This window comes from Aotus nancymaae, unplaced genomic scaffold (assembly GCF_030222135.1).
Source record: "Aotus nancymaae isolate 86718 unplaced genomic scaffold, 86718_ANA_hifiasm-v0.15.2.pri h1tg000058l, whole genome shotgun sequence".
Lineage (NCBI taxonomy): Eukaryota > Metazoa > Chordata > Mammalia > Primates > Aotidae > Aotus > Aotus nancymaae.
Window position 1 is genome coordinate 5,953,349 of NW_026988472.1, and position 18,062 is coordinate 5,971,410.

An 18,062-nucleotide genomic window follows, 5' to 3' on the forward strand; every position below is an offset into this window, starting at 1 on the left:
TTGGCTTCTGTTGCCATTGCTTTTGGTGTTTTAGTCATGAAGTCCTTGCCCATGCCTATTTCCTGAATGGTATTGCCTAGGGTTTCTTCTAGAGTTTTTGTGGTGTTAGGCATCATGTTTAAATGTTTAATTCATCTAGAGTTAATTTTTGTATAAGGTGTAAGGAAGGGATCCAGTTTCAGCTTTCTGCATATGGCTAGCCAGTTTTCCCAACACCATTTATTAAATAGGAACTCTCCCCATTGCTTGTTTTTGTCAGGTCTGTCAAAGATCAGATGGTTGTAGTTGTGTAGCATTCTTTCTGAGGCCTCTGTTCTGTTCCATTGGTCTATATCTCTGTTTTGATGCCAGTACCATGCTGTTCTGATTACAGTAGCCTCGTAAGTAGTTTGAAGTCATGTAGCGTGATGCCTCCACCTTTTTTTTTTTTTTTTCCTTAGGATTGTCTTGGCTATGTGGGCTCTTTTTTGGTTCCATAAGAAGTTTAAGGTGGTTTTTTCCAATTCTGTGAAGAAAGTCATTGGTAGCTTGATGGGGATAGCATTGAATCTATAAATTACTTTGGGCAATATGGCATTTCGTCATTTTTGTTTTTTTGAGACAATGTATTGCCCTTGTCCTCCAGGCTGGAGTGCAGTGGGGCACGATCTTGGCTCATTGCAACCTTTGCCTCCCAGATTCAAGCGATTCTCCTGCCTCAGCCTCCCCAGTAGCTGGGATTACAGGCACTTGCCACCATGCCTGGCTAATTTTTGTATTTTTAGTAAAGATGGGGTTTCACCATGTTGGCCAGGCTGGTCTTGAACTCTTGACCTCAGGTGATCCGCCCGCCTTGGCCTCTCAAAGTGCTGGGATTACAGGCGTGAGCCACTGCACCTGGCCTTTTTTCGTTTTTGTTTTTTACTTAATAAATGTGCGTGCCACTGGCTGATTTTTTTATTGTTTTGGAGATGGGGATCTCACTATGTTGCATAGCCTTGTGTCAAACTCTGGCCTCAAGTGATCATCATTCCTGGGCCTCCCAAAGTGCAGGGATTACAGGTGTGAGCCACTGTGCCTGGCCTTATTGTGTCAATTTAATTGATCTTTTCAATATTTTTGGTTTTATTTTCTATGTCGTATCTTTGACAATTATATTCTGCTATTTCCATCCTGATTGCTGTAGGTTTATTTTATTCTTTTTCCAATTTCAGAGATTATCATTTAGATTATTTATTTGAGAACTTTCTCATTTCTTTTTTTGGTATTTTTACTTTTATTCTATTTTTGTTGTTGCTGCTGTTTTGTTTGTTTGTTTGAGACAGAGTCTCGCTCTGTTACCCAGGCTGGAGTACGGTGGCGCAGTCTCAGCTCACTGCAACCTCCGCCTCCCAGGTTCAAGCAGTTTTCCTGCCTCAGCTTCCCAAGTAGCTGGGATTACAGACACATGCCACCACGCCCAACTAATTTTTGCATTTGTAGTAGAGGTGGGGTTTCACCAGGCTGGTCTCGAACTCCTGACCTCAGATGATCCGCCCACCTTGTCCTCCTAAAGTGCTGGGATTACAGTTGTGAGCCACCATGCCCAGACTTTTCTTTTGTTTTGGTATTTTAAAAAATTACTATATTAATAGTATATTGTATATGTTTTGGGGGTACATGTGATATTTTGATACATGTATACAATGTGTAATGATGAAGTTAGGCTTAGTGATATATCTATCATCAAACCTTTATTTTTGTGTCAGGAACATTGTAATTCTCTTCTAGTTGTTTTGAAATATACAATAAATTATTAACTGTAAATTCCTGACTGTACTGTTGAATGCTAGAATTGATTCCTTCTATCCAATTGTATTTTTGTATCTGTTCACCAACTACTTTTCATCCCCTGCTTCCTTTTCCAGCCTCTGGTAATGACCACCACTCTTCACTTCTGTGAGATCCACTTCTTTATCTCTTGCCCATTCAGCATGCTATTGGCTGTGGGTTTTTCATATATGGCTGTTACTATTTTGCAGTATGTTCCTTTAATACCTAGATAATTGAGAGTTTTTAACACGAAGGGATGTTGAATTTTATCAAAGATCTTTCTTGCATCTATTGAGATAATAATGTTTTGTCTTAAATTCTGTTTATGTGATGAATTACATTTATTAATTTGCATATGTTGAACCAACTTTACATCCCAGGGATGAAGCCAACCTGATTGTGGTAGATAAGGTTTTAGGTGTGCTTCTGGATTCAGTTTGCTGATATTTTATTGAGGATTTTTGCATCATTGTTCATCAGGGATGTTGGCTTGAAGTTTTCTGTTTTTGTTGTATATCTGCCAGGTTTGGGTATCAGGATGATGCTAGCCTCATAAAATGAGTTAGGGAGGAGTCCCTCATTTTCAATTTTTGGGAATAGTTTCAGTAGAAATGGTACCAGCTCTTCTTTGTACACTCTGGTGGAATTCAGCTATAAATCTGTCTGGTCTTGGGCTTTTTTGATTGGTAGGCTATTTATTACTGCCTCAATTTCAGAACTCATTACTGGTCTATTCAGGGAATCAATTTCTTCCTAGTTCAGTCTTGGGAGGGTGTATGTGTCCAGGAATTCATCCATTTCTTCCAGGTTTTCTGGTTTATGTGCATAGAGGTGTTTATAGTATTCTCTGATGGTTGTTTGTATTTCCGTGGGATCAGTGGTGATATCTCCCTTATTATTTCTGATTGTGTCTGTTTGATTCTTCTCTCTTTTGTTCTTCATCAGTCTAGCTAGTGGTCTATTTTATTAATTTTTTCAAAAAAGCTCGTGGATTTTTTTGTTTGTTTTTTTTTGAAGGGTTTTTCGTGTCTGTCTCCTTCAGTTCAGCTTTGATCTTGGTTATTTCTTGTCTTCTGCTAGGTTTGGGATTTGTTTGCTCTTGGTTCTTTAGTTATTTTAGTTGTGAAGTTAGGTTGTTAATTTGCGATCTTTCTGGCTTTTTTATGTGGGCATTTAGTGCTATAAATTTCCTTCTTAATACTGGTTTAGCTGCATCCCAGAGATTCTCATATATTGTCTCTTTGTTCTCATTAGTTTCAAAGAACTTCTTCATTTCTGCCTTAATTTCATTATCTACCCAGGAGTCATTCAGGAGCAGATTGTTCAGTTTCCATGTGGTTGTGTGGTTTTGAGTGAATTTCTTAGTTTTAAGTTTTAATTTGATTGTGCTGTGGTCTGAGAGACTGTTACGATTTCAGTTGTTTTGCATTTGCTGAGGAGTATTTTACTTCTGATTATGTGATCAATATTAAAGTGCCATGTGGCGATGAGAAGAATGTATATTTTGTTGTTTTTGGGTGGAGAGTTCTGTAGATATCTATTAGGTCCACTTGATACAGACCTGAGTTCAGGACCTGAACATCTTTGTTAATTTCCTATCTCGATGATCTGTCTAATATTGTCAGTGGGGTATTAAAGTCTCCCACTATTACTGTGTGGGAGTTTAAGTCTCTTTGTGGGTCTGTAAGAACTTACTTTATGAATCTAGGTGCTCCTGTATTGAGGACATATATATTTAGGATAGTTAGGTCTTCTTGTTGATTGAACTCTTTACCATTATATAATGCCTTCTTTGTCTTTTTTGATCGTTGTCGAGTTAAAGTCTGTTTTGTCAGAAACTAGGATTGTGACCCCTGCTTTATTGTTTTTCATTTGCTTGGTAAATTTTCCTCCATCCCTTCATTTTGAAATTATGTGTGTCTACACTTAAGATAGGTCTTCTGAAGACCGCATACAGATGGGTCTTGACTCTATCCAGCTTGCCATTCCGTGTCTTTTAATTGGGACTTTTAGCCCATTTATATTTAAGGTTAATATTGTTATGTGTGACTTTAATCCTGTCATCATGATGGCTGATTATTTTGCAGACTTGTTTATATGGATGGTTGCTTCATAGTGTCACTGGTCTATGTGCTTCAGTGTGTTTTTATAGTGGCTGGTAAAAGTTTTTCCTTCTCATATTTAGTGCTTCCTTTAGGAGCTCCTGTTGGTCATTTCTGTGTCTTTTTTTGTGAAATGTCCATTCTGATATTTTGCCCATTTAAAAAATTGGATTATTTGTTTTTTTGCTATTGAGTTTCTTATATATTTTAGTTATGAATCCCTTATCAGATGGATAGTTTGCAGATATTTTCTCCCATTCTGTAGGTTGTCTCTTCACTTTGTTGATTGTTTCCTTTGCTGTACAGAAGCTTTTTAGCTTAATGTAATCCTATTTGTCTATTTTTGCATTTGTTGCCTGTGCTTTTGAGTTCTTACTCCAAAACAGTCTTTGCCCAGACCAATGTCCTATAGCATTTCACTGATATTTTCTTGTAGTAGTTTCATAGTTTCAGGTCTTACATTTAAGTCTTTAATCAAAAACATTTTGAATTGATACTTTTATATATGGTGAGAGAATTTTGTTTGTTTAGTTTTCTCCCTTTTTTTTTTTTTTTTTTTTTGAGACGGAGTGTCGCTCTTGTTACCCAGGCTGGAGTGCAATGGCGCGATCTCGGCTCACCGCAACCTCCGCCTCCTGGGTTCAGGCAATTCTCCTGCCTCAGCCTCCTGAGTAGCTGGGATTACAGGCACGCACCACCATGCCCAGCTAATTTTTTGTATTAGTAGAGACGGGGTTTCACCATGTTGACCAGGATGGTCTCGATCTCTTGACCTCGTGATCCACCCGCCTCGGCCTCCCAAAGTGCTGGGATTACAGGCTTGAGCCACCGCGCCCGGCGCCTCCCCTTTTTTTTTTAAATTTAGGTTCTGGGGTCTATGTGCAGATCATGCAGGATTGTTGCCTAGGTACACACATGGCAATGTGGTTTGCTGCCTCCATCCCCCTGTCACCTACATCTGGCATTTCTCCCCATGTTACCTAGTTTCATTCTTCTGCATATGAATATTCAGTTTTCCCAACACCATTTATTAAAGAGACTGCTCTTTTCCCAGTGAATGTTCTTGGTGCCTTTGTGGAAAGCAAGTGGACTATAAGTGGGTGGATTTATTTCTGGATTCTCTATGCTGTGCATTGGCCCATGTATTGTTTTTGTGCCAGTACTATGCTGTTTTGGTTACTGTAGCCTTGTAATATAATTTGAAATCAGTTAGTATGATGCCTCCAGCTTTGTTCTTACTGCTCAGGATTGCTTTAAGTATTTGGCATCTTTTGTGGTTTCATAAGAATTTTAGGATTGCTTTTTCTATTTCTGTGAAGAATGTCATTGCTATTCGTTAGGGATTGCATGGAATCTACGGATTGCTCTTGGGTAGTATAGACATTTTAGCAATATTAGTTTTTCCAATCCATGTGCATATGGTATCTTTCCATTTTTTGTATGTCCCCTTCAATTTCTTTCATCAATGTTTTATAGTTTTCCTTGTAGAGATCTTGTACTTATTTGGTTTAATTTATTACCAGATATTTTAAATTTTTTGTAGATATTATAAAGGGGATATCTTTTTAAATTTCTTTTTCAGATTGTTCACTGTTAGTTTATGTAAATGCTACTGATTTTTGTATGTTGATTTTGTATCCTGCAACTTCACTGAATTTTTTTTTTTTTTTTGAGGCAGCATCTCCTTCTGTCACCCAGGCTGGAGTGCACTGGCACAATTTCAGCTCACTGCAACTTTCGTTCCCCCGGACTCAAGTTATAACCTCAGCCACCCAACTAGCTGGGACTACAGGCGCCTACCACCACACTCAGCTAATTTTTGTATTTTTAGTAGAGACGAGGTTTTACCATTTTGCCTAGGTTGGTCTCGAACTCCTGAGCTCAAGCTGTCTGCCCGTCTTGGCCTCCCAGAGTGCTGTGATTACAGGCATGAGCCACTGCACCCAGCGAACTTTACTAAATTTGTTTATCAGTTCTTTTATTTGTATTTTTTTGAGACAGAGTCTTGCTCTGTTACCCAGGCTGGAGTGCAGTGGCGCGATCTTGGCTCACTTCAACCTCTGCCTCCTGGGTTCAAGCGATTTTCTTGCCTCAGCCTCCCGAGTAGCTGGGATTACAGGTGCCTGCCACCATGCCTAGCTAATTTTTTTGTATTTTTTTTTTTTTTTTTTTTTTGAGATGGAGTCTCACTCTTGTTACCCAGGCTGGAGTGCAATGGCGTGATCTCGGCTCACCGCAACCTCCACCTCCTGGGTTCAGGCAATTCTCCTGCCTCAGCCTCCTGAGTAGCTGGGATTACAGGCACGCGCCACCGTGCCCAGCTAATTTTTTTGTATTAATAGAGACGGGGTTTCACAATGTTGACCAGGATGGTCTCGATCTCTCGACCTCGTGATCCACCCGCCTCGGCCTCCCAAAGTGCTGGGATTACAGGCTTGAGCCACCGCGCCCGGCCTTAATTTTTTTGTATTTTTAGTAGAGATGGGGTTTCACCATGTTGGCCAGGCTGGTTTTGAACTCCTGATCTCAAGTGATCCTCCCACCTCGGCCTCCCAAAGTGCTGGGATTACAGGCATGAGCTACTGCATACAGCCATTTATCAGTTCTAAGAGCTTTTTGTTGGAATTAGTAGTCTTCCTAAATATAAGATCATGTTGTTTGCAGCGAGGGTAATTTGACTTCTTCATTTCCAATTTCGATGCCCTTTATTTCTTTCTCTTGTCTAATTGCTCTGGCTAGGACTTCCAACACTATGTTCGATAAAAGTGATGAAAGTGAACATCCTTGCCTTGTTACAGATCTTAGTGGAAAGGCTGGTTACCCAGACTGGAGTGCAGTGGTGCAATCTTGGCCCACTGCAACCTCCGCCTCCTGAATTCAAGCGAGTCTCCTGCCTCAGCCTCCAAGTAGCCAGGACTACAGGCGCCTGCCACCACGCCCAGCTAATTTTTTATGTTTTTAGTAGAGCCAGGGTTTTGCCATACTGGCCAGACTGGTATCAAACTCCTGATCTCAGGTGATCCGCCTACCTTGGCGTCCCAAAGTACTGGGATTACAGGCATGAGCCACTGCACCTGGCCGAGGTATGTTCTTTTATACCCAATTTTTATGGGTTTTTAGTCATGAAGGATGTTGAATTTTATCAAATGCTTTTTCAACATCTATTGAAATGATCATATGATTTTTGTCCTTGGTTCTATTGATGTGATATATCACATTTATTGATAAGTGTAATTGTAGCATCCTTGCATCTCTGGGATGAATCCCACTTAATCATGGTGAATGATCTTTTTAATGTGTTGTTGAATTGTTTGCTAGTATTTTGTTGAGGATTTTTTGCATCTATGTTCATCAGGGATATTGGCCTGTAGTGTTTTGTTTTGTTTTGTTTTGTTTTGTTTTGTCCTTTTGCTAGGAACTCATGGCCTGTAGTTTTAATAGTTGTATTTTTGTCTGGTTTTGGTATCAGGATAATGCTGGCCTCATAGAATGAGTTTTGTGGAAGTATTCCCTCTTCTTCAGTTTTTTTTGAGTTAAGGTAGAATTGTTGTTTTAACTTTTGGTAGAATTCAGCAGTGAATCCATCAGGTTCTGGGCATTTATTTGATGGGAGACTTTTTATTACTGCTTCAATCTCATTGCTTCTTGTCTGTTCAGGTTTTATGTTTATTCACAGTTCAAGCATAATAGGTTACATGCGTCCAGGAATTTATCCATTTCTTCCCGGTTTCCAATTTGTTGGTGTATAGTTGTTCATAGTAGTCTCTAATAATCCTTTGTGTTTCTGTGATATCAGTTGTAATGATTCCTTTATCATGAGATATTCCTAATTTCTAATGTAAACATTTAGCACTTTAAATTTCCCTCTAAGCAGAGCTTTAGTTGCACCCCCAGTTTTATGTTGCAATTTCATTTTTATTTAATGGAAATATTTTCTGTTTCCTGTGGGGTCTCCTCTTTGACTGATGGTTTATTTAAAAGTACGTTTAATTTTTATGTGTTAGAGATACTCTATCTTTCTGTTGCTGCTTTTTATTCTATTATGTTGAGACATCATTCTTCTGGTTTCCTTTTGTTCTTTGTCAGTGGTTTCCTTTTGCTCTTTGAGCATAGTTGATTTTAAAGTCTTTGTATGGTAAACACAAAGTCAGAGCTTCCTTAGGGACAGTTTTTATCAGTTTCTCTTTTTTTTTTTCTGTAAATGGGCCATACTTTCCTTTTCTTTGCTGCCTCATGATTTTTTGTTGGAAACAGGACATTTTGAATATTATAATGTGGTTTACTCTGGAAATCAAATTTTCCTTCCTTAGTTTGCTTTTGTTGTTTATTATGAACTATAATCATCTATTTAGTGACTTTCCCTGGCTACTTTTTACAAAGATTATATTCCTTGTTGTCGGCAGTTACTGAGTCTCCATTCCTTTGCCTCATTAGTAAGCTGAGATTTTCTAATAGAGATTTTCTGACAGCTTTGTTTGGCAGGCAGGAGTACAGTGGCACGATCTTGGCTCGCTGCAGCCTCCACCTCCTGAGTTCAAGCAATCCTCATGCCTCGGCCTCCCTAGTAGCTAGGATTACAGGCATGTTTTACCATGCCCGGCTAATTTTTGTATTTTTAGTAGAGACAGGGTTTCACCATGTTGGCGAAGTTGGTTTCAAACTCTGACCTCAAGTGAACCACCCGGATCTGGAGTTTCTTAAATACTTGATTTTAGCAGCCTTTTTCTTTGTTAATCACCCCCTTTCTTGCTATAAGATTTTTATTGGATTCCAGAGTTCCATAAAAGTTGTTCTGACATGTTTTGCTAGGTTGACGATTGTTTCAGTGGATGGACAGATCTTGGAACTCCCTATTACTCCATTATCAGTGGTGTCACTCCTCCCTCTCCACACCCTCTTCGTGTGTGTGTGTGTGTGTGTGTGTACGTGCGCACATTTTACTGTAAAAAACACATACTATTAAATTTATCTTTTTTCCCTTATTTACCTTTAAGCTCTGTTAGACTTGATAAATTTACTGTCTTAATCATTTTAAAGTGTACAGTTCAGTACTGTTAAGTACCTTCACGCTGTGCAACAGATCTCTCTAACTTTTTCATCTTGGAACACATAAACTGTATACCTCTAAACACTAATTCTTCCTAGCCATTGGTCATCATTTTCTACTTTTTTTTTTTTTTTTTTTTTTTGAGGCAGAGTTTTCTTCTGTTGCCTAGGCTGGAGTGCAGTGGTGCAATCTCAGCTCACTGCAGCCTCCACCTCCTGAGTTTGAGTGATTCTCCTGCCTCAGCCTCCTGAGTAACTGGGATTACAGGCACATGCCACCACACCCAGCTAATTTTTTGTATTTTTAGTAGAGATAGAATTTCATCATGTTGGCAAGGCTGGTCTCAAACTTCTGACCTCAGGTGATCCACCCGCCTCAGCCTCCCGAAGTGCAGAGATTACAGGCGTGAGCCACTGCACCTGGCCTCTGCTTTCTATTTCTATAATTTTGACTCCTTTAGATACTTTATAAGAGTGGAATTGTATAGTATTCTGGCCTTTTGTTCTTAGCATAATACCCTCTGTGTTCGTCCATGTTGTAGTATGTGATAGTGATAGGATTTCCTTTTTTAAGGCTACACACACCATATTTTCTTTTTTTTTTCCTTTTCTTATAGGAAAAGGAAAAGTTTAAGTTTATAACTTAAACTTATACTTTAAGTTCTGGGATACCTGTGCAGAACGTGCAGGTTTGTTACATAGGTATACATGTGCCATGGTGGTTTGCTGCACCCATCAACCTGTCATCTACATTAGGTATTTCTCCTAATGCTATCCCTCCCCTATTCTCCCACCCACAACAGGCACCAATGTGTGATGTTCCCCTCCCTGTGTCCATGTGTTCTCATTGTTCAGCTCTCACTTACGAGTGAGAACATGTGGTCTTTGGTTTTCTGTTCTTGTGTTAGTTTGCTGAGAATGATGGTTTCCAGCTTCATCCATGTCCCTGCAAAGGACATGAACTCATCCTTTTTATGGCTGCATAGTATTCCATGGTGTATATGTGCCACATTTTCTTTATCCAGTCTATCATTGATGGGCATTTGGATTGGTTCCAAGTCTTTGCTATTGTGAACAGTGCTGCAATAAATATACGTGTGCATGTGTCTTTATAATAGAACGATTTATAATTCTTTGGGTATATACCCTGTGATGGGATTGCTGGATCAAATGGTATTTCTGGTTCTAGATCTTTGAGGAGTCACCATATTGTCTTCCACAATGGATGAATTAATTTACACTTCACCAACAATGTAAAAGCGTTCCTATTTCTCCACATCCTCTCCAGCATCTGTTGTTTCCTGACTGTTTAATGATCGCCATTCTAACTGGCGTGAGGTGGTATCTCATTGTGGTTTTGATTTGCATTTCTCTAATGACCAGTTATGATGAGCTTTTTTTCATATGTTTGTTGAACATATGAAATATGTCTTCTTTTAAGAAGTGTCTGTTCATATCCTTTGCCCACTTTTTGATGGGGTTGTTTATTTCTTGTAAATTTGTTAAGTTCCTTGTAGATTCTGGATATTAGCCCTTGTCAGATGGATAGATTGCAAAAATTTTCTCCCATTCTGTAGGTTGCCTGTTCACTCTGATGATAGTGCTTTTGCTGTGCAGAAGCTCTTTAGTTTAATTAGATCCCATTTGTCAGTTTTGGCTTTTGTTGCCATTTGCTTTGGACACACTGTATTGTCTTTATCCATTCTGTTGGTGGACATTTGGGTTGGTGGACATCTTGGCTGTCATGAATAATGTTGCAGTGAATGGAGGTGTGGAAATATCTCTTTGAGATCTTGCTTTGAATTCTTTTGGATAATACCTAGAAGTGGGATCTCTGGATCATATGGTAATTGTATTTTTAATTTTTTTTTTTTTTTTAGATGGAGCCGTTGCTCAAGCTGGAGTGCAGTGATGCAATCTGGGCTCACCGCAACCTCCAACTCCCAGGCTCAAGCAGTTCTCCTGCCTCAGCCTCCCAAGTAGCTGGGATTACAGGCGTGCCACCACCACACCCGGCTAATTTTTATATTTTTAATAGAGATGGGGTTTTTTTCATGTTGGCCAGGCTGGTCTTAAACTCCTCACCTTAAATAATCTACCCACCTCAGCCTCCCAGAGTGCTGGGATTACAGGCATGAGCCATCGTGGCTGACCCTAGTTTTAATTTTTTGAGAGACCTTTATACCTTTTTTCATAATGGCTGCACTATTTTATATAACCACCAACACTGTACATGTTTCCAACTTCTTCATATCTTCACTCACCAACACTTGTTATATTTTCTGTTCTTTTTTTTTTTTGAGACAAGATCTCACTCTGTTGCCTAGGCTGGATTCGGTAGCATGATCATAGCTCACTGTAGCCTTGACTTCCTGGGCTTAAGCGATAGTCCTGCTTCATCCTTGAATAGCTGGGACAACAGCCATGCAACACCATAGCTTGGTTAACGTTTAAAAATTGTATAGCGGTGGAGTCTCGGGATGGTCTTGAATTTCTGGGCTCAGGTGATCCTCCCACCTCAGCCTCCTACTAAATTTACTAGGATTACAAGTGTGAGCCACCATGCCCAGCTTTCTATTCTTTTGATAGTGGCCACACTGACAGGTGTGAAGTGGTATCTCATTGTGATTTTGATTTGCATTTCCCTAATGATTAGTAGTAATGTTGAACATCTCTTCATATACTCATTGGCCAATTGTACATCTTCTTTAGAAAAATGTCTCTTCAAGTTCTCTGCCCACTTTTTTTTTGTGTGTGTGTGTTGTGGGTTTTTATATATTCTGGATATTAACCCCTTATCTATACAGATGGTCCCAAACTTACGATAGTTCAACTTACAAGTTTTTTGACTTTATGGTATGAAAGTGATACTCATTTAGTACCTACCTCAACTTACAGTGGGGCTACCCATTATAACTTGATAATACCCTACGTTGAAAATATGCTTTTGTAATCTGTCATGGGAGTTTTTTTTAAATTTTTAATTATTATTATTATTTTTTTATTGTACTTTAGGTTCTGGGGTACATGTGCAGATCATGCAGGATTGTTGCATAGGAACATATGTGGCAAGGTGGTTTGCTGCCTCCATCCCCCCATCACCTATATCTGGCATTTCTTCCCTGTATTATCCCTCGCCACTCCCTGCTGTCCCTTGCCTAGTCTCCCCCCCAACCCCCCGCACAACAGACCACAGTATGTGATGCTCCACTCCCTGTCATGGGAGTTTTTTTAAAAAAATAAATCACAATTAAAAAAAAATCCTTTCAACTTAGGATGTTTTTAACTTACAATAGTTTTATTGGGACGTAACCCCATTGTAAGTCATTGAGCATTTATATACTCTTTGCAATTATTTTCTCCTATTTTGTAGGTTGCCTTTTCACTCTGTCAGTTGCTTCCTTTGTACACAAAGATTTTAAATTTGATGTTGTCCCATTTGTCTTTCTTATTTTGTTGCCTGTGCTTTTGGTGTCATACCCATGAAATCATTGCCAAGTCCAGTCTTCTGAAGCTTTTCCCTGTCTTCTAGGAGTTCATAGTTTTAGGTCTTACATTTAGGTTTTTTAATCCATTTTGAGTTAATTTTTGTTTATTGTATAAACAAAACATTCTTTTGCATGTGAACATCCAGCTTTCCCAATACCATTTGCTGAAGCGACTGTCCTTTCCCCATTTTGTAGTCTTGGTACCCTTGTCAAAAGTCATTTGGCCATATAATGGTTATTAACCAAGGGTTTATTTCTGGGATCTCTATTCTGTTCCATTGTTCTATATATCTTATCTTTAGCCACTGTCATACCATGTTTGTTACCTTGCTGTGTTGTATGTTTTAAAATATTTTTGATTTTATGATGTCAAAATATTTAATTTAGCATTTGCTTTAACATTAAAATGTTCTTAAACTTTTTTATTAGTGTCTAAATTATCTATATCTTAGCCCCTCTTGAATAAGACATGGACCTTAGAATGGAATTCCTTTTGTAGTTGCCTTGCACATATTTTGTAATCCTCACAACTTTGCAAATAGGTAGTCGTATTTCAGTTTTATGGGTGAAGATACTAAGACTTAGAGGTTCTACTTGGCCATTTGTGGATCAATCCAGGATTTCTAAGTAATTATCTGACCCTGAGGTTCAAGGTCTTTGTTCCATGCCACACATTTTCCTTGGGGTAGAAAAACCTTTCAACCCAATGACATATCATTGATAGTTACTGGGGCTAGTAGGGAGAGGACTTCCCTCAGTCAACTTTTTTACTAGGTCATTTCTTTCTAGGGACAATCAGTGGCCCGTCTTTCTTAAAAGAAAATTCTTTAAGAAGTCAAGAGGCAGGAATTTTACCTCTTTGTTCAACAAGGAACGCCTGGAAAATAGACTCATTAGAAAAATGAGGCTTTTCCTGAAAGAAGTAGGAGGCTGGAATCCTCTGATGAAGTAGAATTCTAGAGAAACTAGAAGCTAGTCACAAGGAGGAGTGGGATTAGGATCATTAGGAGAAAGTTTTCACTCTCTCACTTTCCTTTACTTATAGGTTTAGCAGCAACAGCAGTGTTTATCTCATCAGCAGGACCTTTCTAGACCATCTTCCCATTAAATCACATGTGTTTCACATGTGGATTGAGAGGAGAATGTGATAAAATTATTTATTTGTATGTGTTTGTGTTATGTGGAATACTTGGATGTGTGTGTTTTCCCATTCAGACCATGCAGTTCTAATAATCTTGTTCCCAGTTCAGCCAGGTGATCTTTTTATTCCCTTTGTGTACATTAAGTATGTACCGTTTATTTCTTCATTTACTTAGTAAACAGTTACTGAGCACTTATGCTTCATTGTGTTAGTAGGCTCCCTTAATTTGAAATAAATGATACATATTCCTGCCCTCACGGTAAATTGGAGTCAATAGATTTACTAATCAGCTCTTAAATACTATATAACATCTTCAATAGAGGGATGCCCAGGATACTATGGACCACTGAGAAGGAAGTGTCTGAATCAGATTAGGAGAGGGAGGGGAGAGTTCTTATGGGAAGTAAATCTAAAGCCGAATTTTGAAGAGTGAGTAAAGTAACTCATGAAGTTATTCACTAAACGGATGTTGGGTGAATGAATCAGAAATATGTGAATCTAGGAGGACATTTGCTGGAAGTATGCAAAGTAGAAGGACATGAAATGTATGTGGTACATTCAGGGACTCTTGGAGTTGAGTATGGATTAAGTAAAAGGTACATTCGTAGGGGAGGGGTAGGAGCTGCCTGAGTAGGTGTCATTCTGTCTTCACCCTTTGGATGAGATCTCATTTTACCCTGTTTTTCTCTCTCCCTGCAGTCTATCCTTCACTGGAGTCTGATGATGATGACCCTGCTTTGAAATCTCGACCCAAGAAAAAGAAGAATTCGGATGATGCTCCATGGAGTCCTAAAGGTAATCTAGTATTCTGTCTCTTAAACTCTCTAGGGGTGGTCGGGGACAATAGAGTTGAGGTAGGGGGGATATTTAATATCAGAAGACCTGATTCAGTCAATCAGTTGTTTATTCAGCAAACATTTGTTGAGTGTCTGCTGTGTGCCAGGCACTATATTAGGTGCTGGAACTAAAATGATTAATAACACAGAGTTTATGTAATTAGTCCAGTAAAATTAGAGGTAATGGAGCATGTTGCTTTTGATAATACATGGTTTGAGATGAAAGGAAGACGTCGAACAGATTTTAGCACGCAGTCTGAGGCTTCTGAGAACATTCTGATACCATCATCCCAGTGCTCTGATAGTTTTGTTGTCAAGGAAGGAAATTCTGCTGACTGTTGAGCTCTATAAGGCCCAAGATTAAAAACAAGAAAAACTAAAAAAAAAAACGAAAAAAAAAAAAACAAATAACAAAAAAGGCCCAAGATTATCACCCATACTGAGAGCCATCTCTGAGGAAAGAAGAATGACCATTCACTTGAACATGGAGTTTAGAGAGTAATGAAAGAATTTTCTTCATCTCCTTGGCTGGACAGTATTCACACTGAGGGTGCGTCAGTTAGTTTTTGCTGCTTAACAGTCTACCCAAAGCTTAGTGGCTTAAAATTACAGTTAATAGTTTCTCATGATTCCGTAGGTTGGCTGAGCTTTTCTTCTAGTCTAGGCCAGCTTGCTTGGGGCTGAATGGTCTCAAAAGTTCTCCTTCGGGTGTCTCAGACCTACTTACATGGCTAAGGCTTCTCTCTACATGGTCTTTGATCTACCAAGCTTTTCCACAAGATGGCAGAAAGGTTTCTAGCAGCAAGAGAGGAGGACAAGCCCCAATGTGCAAGTACTTTTCAGGCCTTTGCTTATGTCATGTTTGCTGTTGTCCCATTGGCTAAAGCAAGCTACATGGCTAACCCTTGATCCCAGGGTTGGAGAAATAGAGTGCACCTTTTGAGAGGAGAGCTGCAAAGTCATATCACAAAGGCTCATGCATACAAGGATACATGAGCACGCTGAGGGCCATTACTGCAACAGTCTGCCATAGAGGTCATTAAGATTTCAGTACCTGTGGTTCCCCAGCAGATAAAGGGCTTGTTCTTCTCACTCTCCCTTATTTAGACTTTTTGGTGTTTGCTTGAGGTCGACGGACTGTGGTAGGGGTAGCAGGGCATTCCTCAGAAGAGTTCTCTTAGTGGGTTAACGAGTAAATGTTTCCTTTTTAAAAAAAAATTGGGGGCTGGGTGCGGTAGCTCACACCTACAATCCCAGCACTTTGGGAGGTCGAGGTGGGCAGATCACCTGAGGTCAGGAGTTCAAGACCAGCCTGACCAACATGGTGAAACCTTATCTCTACTAAAAATATAAAATTAGTTGGGCATGGTGGCGGGTGCCTATAATCCCAGCTACTCGGGAGGCTGAGGCAGGAAAATTGCTTGTACCTGGGAGGCAGAGGTTACAGTGAGCCAGGATCACGCCATTGCACTCCAGCCTGGGCAACAAAAGCAAAACTTCAACTGGGGGGAAAAAAATTTGGCTGGGTGCAGTGGCTCATGCCTTTAATCCCAACACTTTGGGAGGCTGAGGCGGGTGGATAACTTGAGGTCAGGAGTTTGAGACCAGACTGGCCAACAAGGTAAAAACCCCGTCTCTACTAAAAATATAAAAATTAGCTGGGTGTGGTGGCATGTGCCTTTAGTCTCAGTTACTTGAAAGGTTGAGGCACTAGAATTGCTTGAATCTGGGGAGGCGGAGGTTGTAGTGAGCCGAGATCGTGCCACTGCACTCCAGCCTGGCCAACAGAGTGAGACTCCATCTCAAAAAAAAAAAGACCTATTTTTAAATTTTATTTTCTCCTATCATGTCCAGCTTTATTTTCTTCTGTCAAAGTAAATTTTTCTGGTTAGCACAATAGAAATTTTAGAAAATACTGAAAAGGAATTGTAAAGAAGGAACCATCCATGAGTCTGCTACCCAGAAGCAACCACTATTAACATTTTGACATGTTTCCTTATAGTCTTATTCCTATACATTTTTAAATGTTTATGCTTTAAATCACACTGTGTATACAATTATGCACCCTGCTTTAAAAATATTTTTGGCCTTTTAATCAAAGTGGTGTGTGTCACATATCAAAAAGTATAGATACATTTAGGAGGAAAAGCAATGTTCTTCTGCTCCTACTTTCCTCACCTTCAATCCCATTCCTAAGAGACAGCCTCATAGTTTTCATTTCCTGGTAGATATCTCCAAAACTCAAGAGAGGTATGCCACCCTTTCTTGATTTATCAAGTCTGTTTCTCCTTTAATCAGCTTCTGTCATTCTCTCTCTGTTTTTTTTTTTTTTTTTTGCTGTTGTTGTTGTTTTGAGACAGGGTCTTGTTCCATCGCCAGGCACCAGGCTGGAGTACAGTGGCTCACTGCAACCTCTGCCTCCCAAATTCAAGCATTTCTCCTGCCTCAGCCTCCTGAATAGCTGGGACTACAGGCGCGTGCCACTACGCCCCGCTAATTTTTATATTTTTAATAGAGACGGGGTTTCACCATGTTGGCCAGGATAGTCTCGATCTTTTGACCTCATGATCTGCCCACCTCAGCCTCCCAAAGTGCTGGGATTATAGGCATGAGCCACTGCGCCTGGCCTCTCTCTGTTTTTTTTTTTTTTTTAAGACAGAATCTCACTCTGTATCCCAGGCTGGACACTATCTTGGCTCACTGCAACCTCCACTTCCTGGATTCAAGTGATTCTCATGCCTCAGCTTCCTGAGTAGCTGGGACCATAGGTACACATTACCGCACCTAGCTATTTTTTTTTGTATTTTTAGTAGAGACAGGGTTTTGTCATGTTGGCCAGGCTGGTCTCGAACCTCCTGACCTTAAGTGATTGAGCCGCTTCGGCCTCCCAAAGTGCTAGGATTACAGGCCGTCGATCTCCCTTGATTACCTACTTTGTAAGATACGGATATTAGTGACCCTACTCTTCCCATTTGTAACCTTCTGTTTGTTTATGCTATCAAGGTTATTAAATACTCTACATTGTTAATACTCTACATTAACTGATAAGCATGCTCCTATGCCATTGTTTATAAATGATATTTTTAATGGCTACAAGATTTCAGTTCCATACACCTAATATATAGTTTCTAACATTTAGGCTATTGTCAAGTTTTTACAATAAGTAAATTTGGAGTGAACATCTTTATATGTAAATGTCTATATCTCCAATTATTTACTTAGGATGGTTCGCCATGAAACCTTAGATGGGCCAAAGTACGTGAGGTTATACAATGAAAAGTTTCCTTCCCACCCCTGTTTCATAGCCTTCCAGTTCCCCACCTGGAGTCAACTAGTGTTATCAATTTTTTAATTTATCCTCTCAGACAGTTTATGCATATATAAGCAAATACATGAATATGTTTATAAGTTTTCTCTCCCTCCCTTTTTTTTTTAAACTCAATTGGAAACATATTTTATGCACTCTTATGTGCTTTGCTTTTCTCTTAAGAATACATCTTAGAGGCTGGGTGCAGTGGCTCATACCTGTAATCCCAACACTTTGGGAGGCTGAGGCCAGCGGATTACGAGGTCAAGAGTTCGAGACCAGCCTGACCAACATGGTGAAACCCCATCTCTACTAAAAATAAAAAAATTACCCTGGCATGCTGGCGTACAC

At 39.6% G+C, this 18,062-nt stretch overlaps 1 protein-coding gene across 3 annotated transcripts in view; it reads left to right on the forward strand.

The window, feature by feature from the left end:
- The window catches only part of PHF8 (PHD finger protein 8), a 105,911-nt gene that overhangs the window by 67,247 nt on the left and 20,602 nt on the right, over positions 1–18,062 (forward strand). For all 3 annotated transcript variants that reach the window (XM_012471733.2, XM_012471735.2, XM_012471734.2), the window contains one exon: positions 14,268–14,363. In XM_012471733.2, coding sequence (XP_012327156.1) covers positions 14,268–14,363 — 96 coding nt within the window. The remainder of the gene's footprint in view (positions 1–14,267; positions 14,364–18,062) is intronic.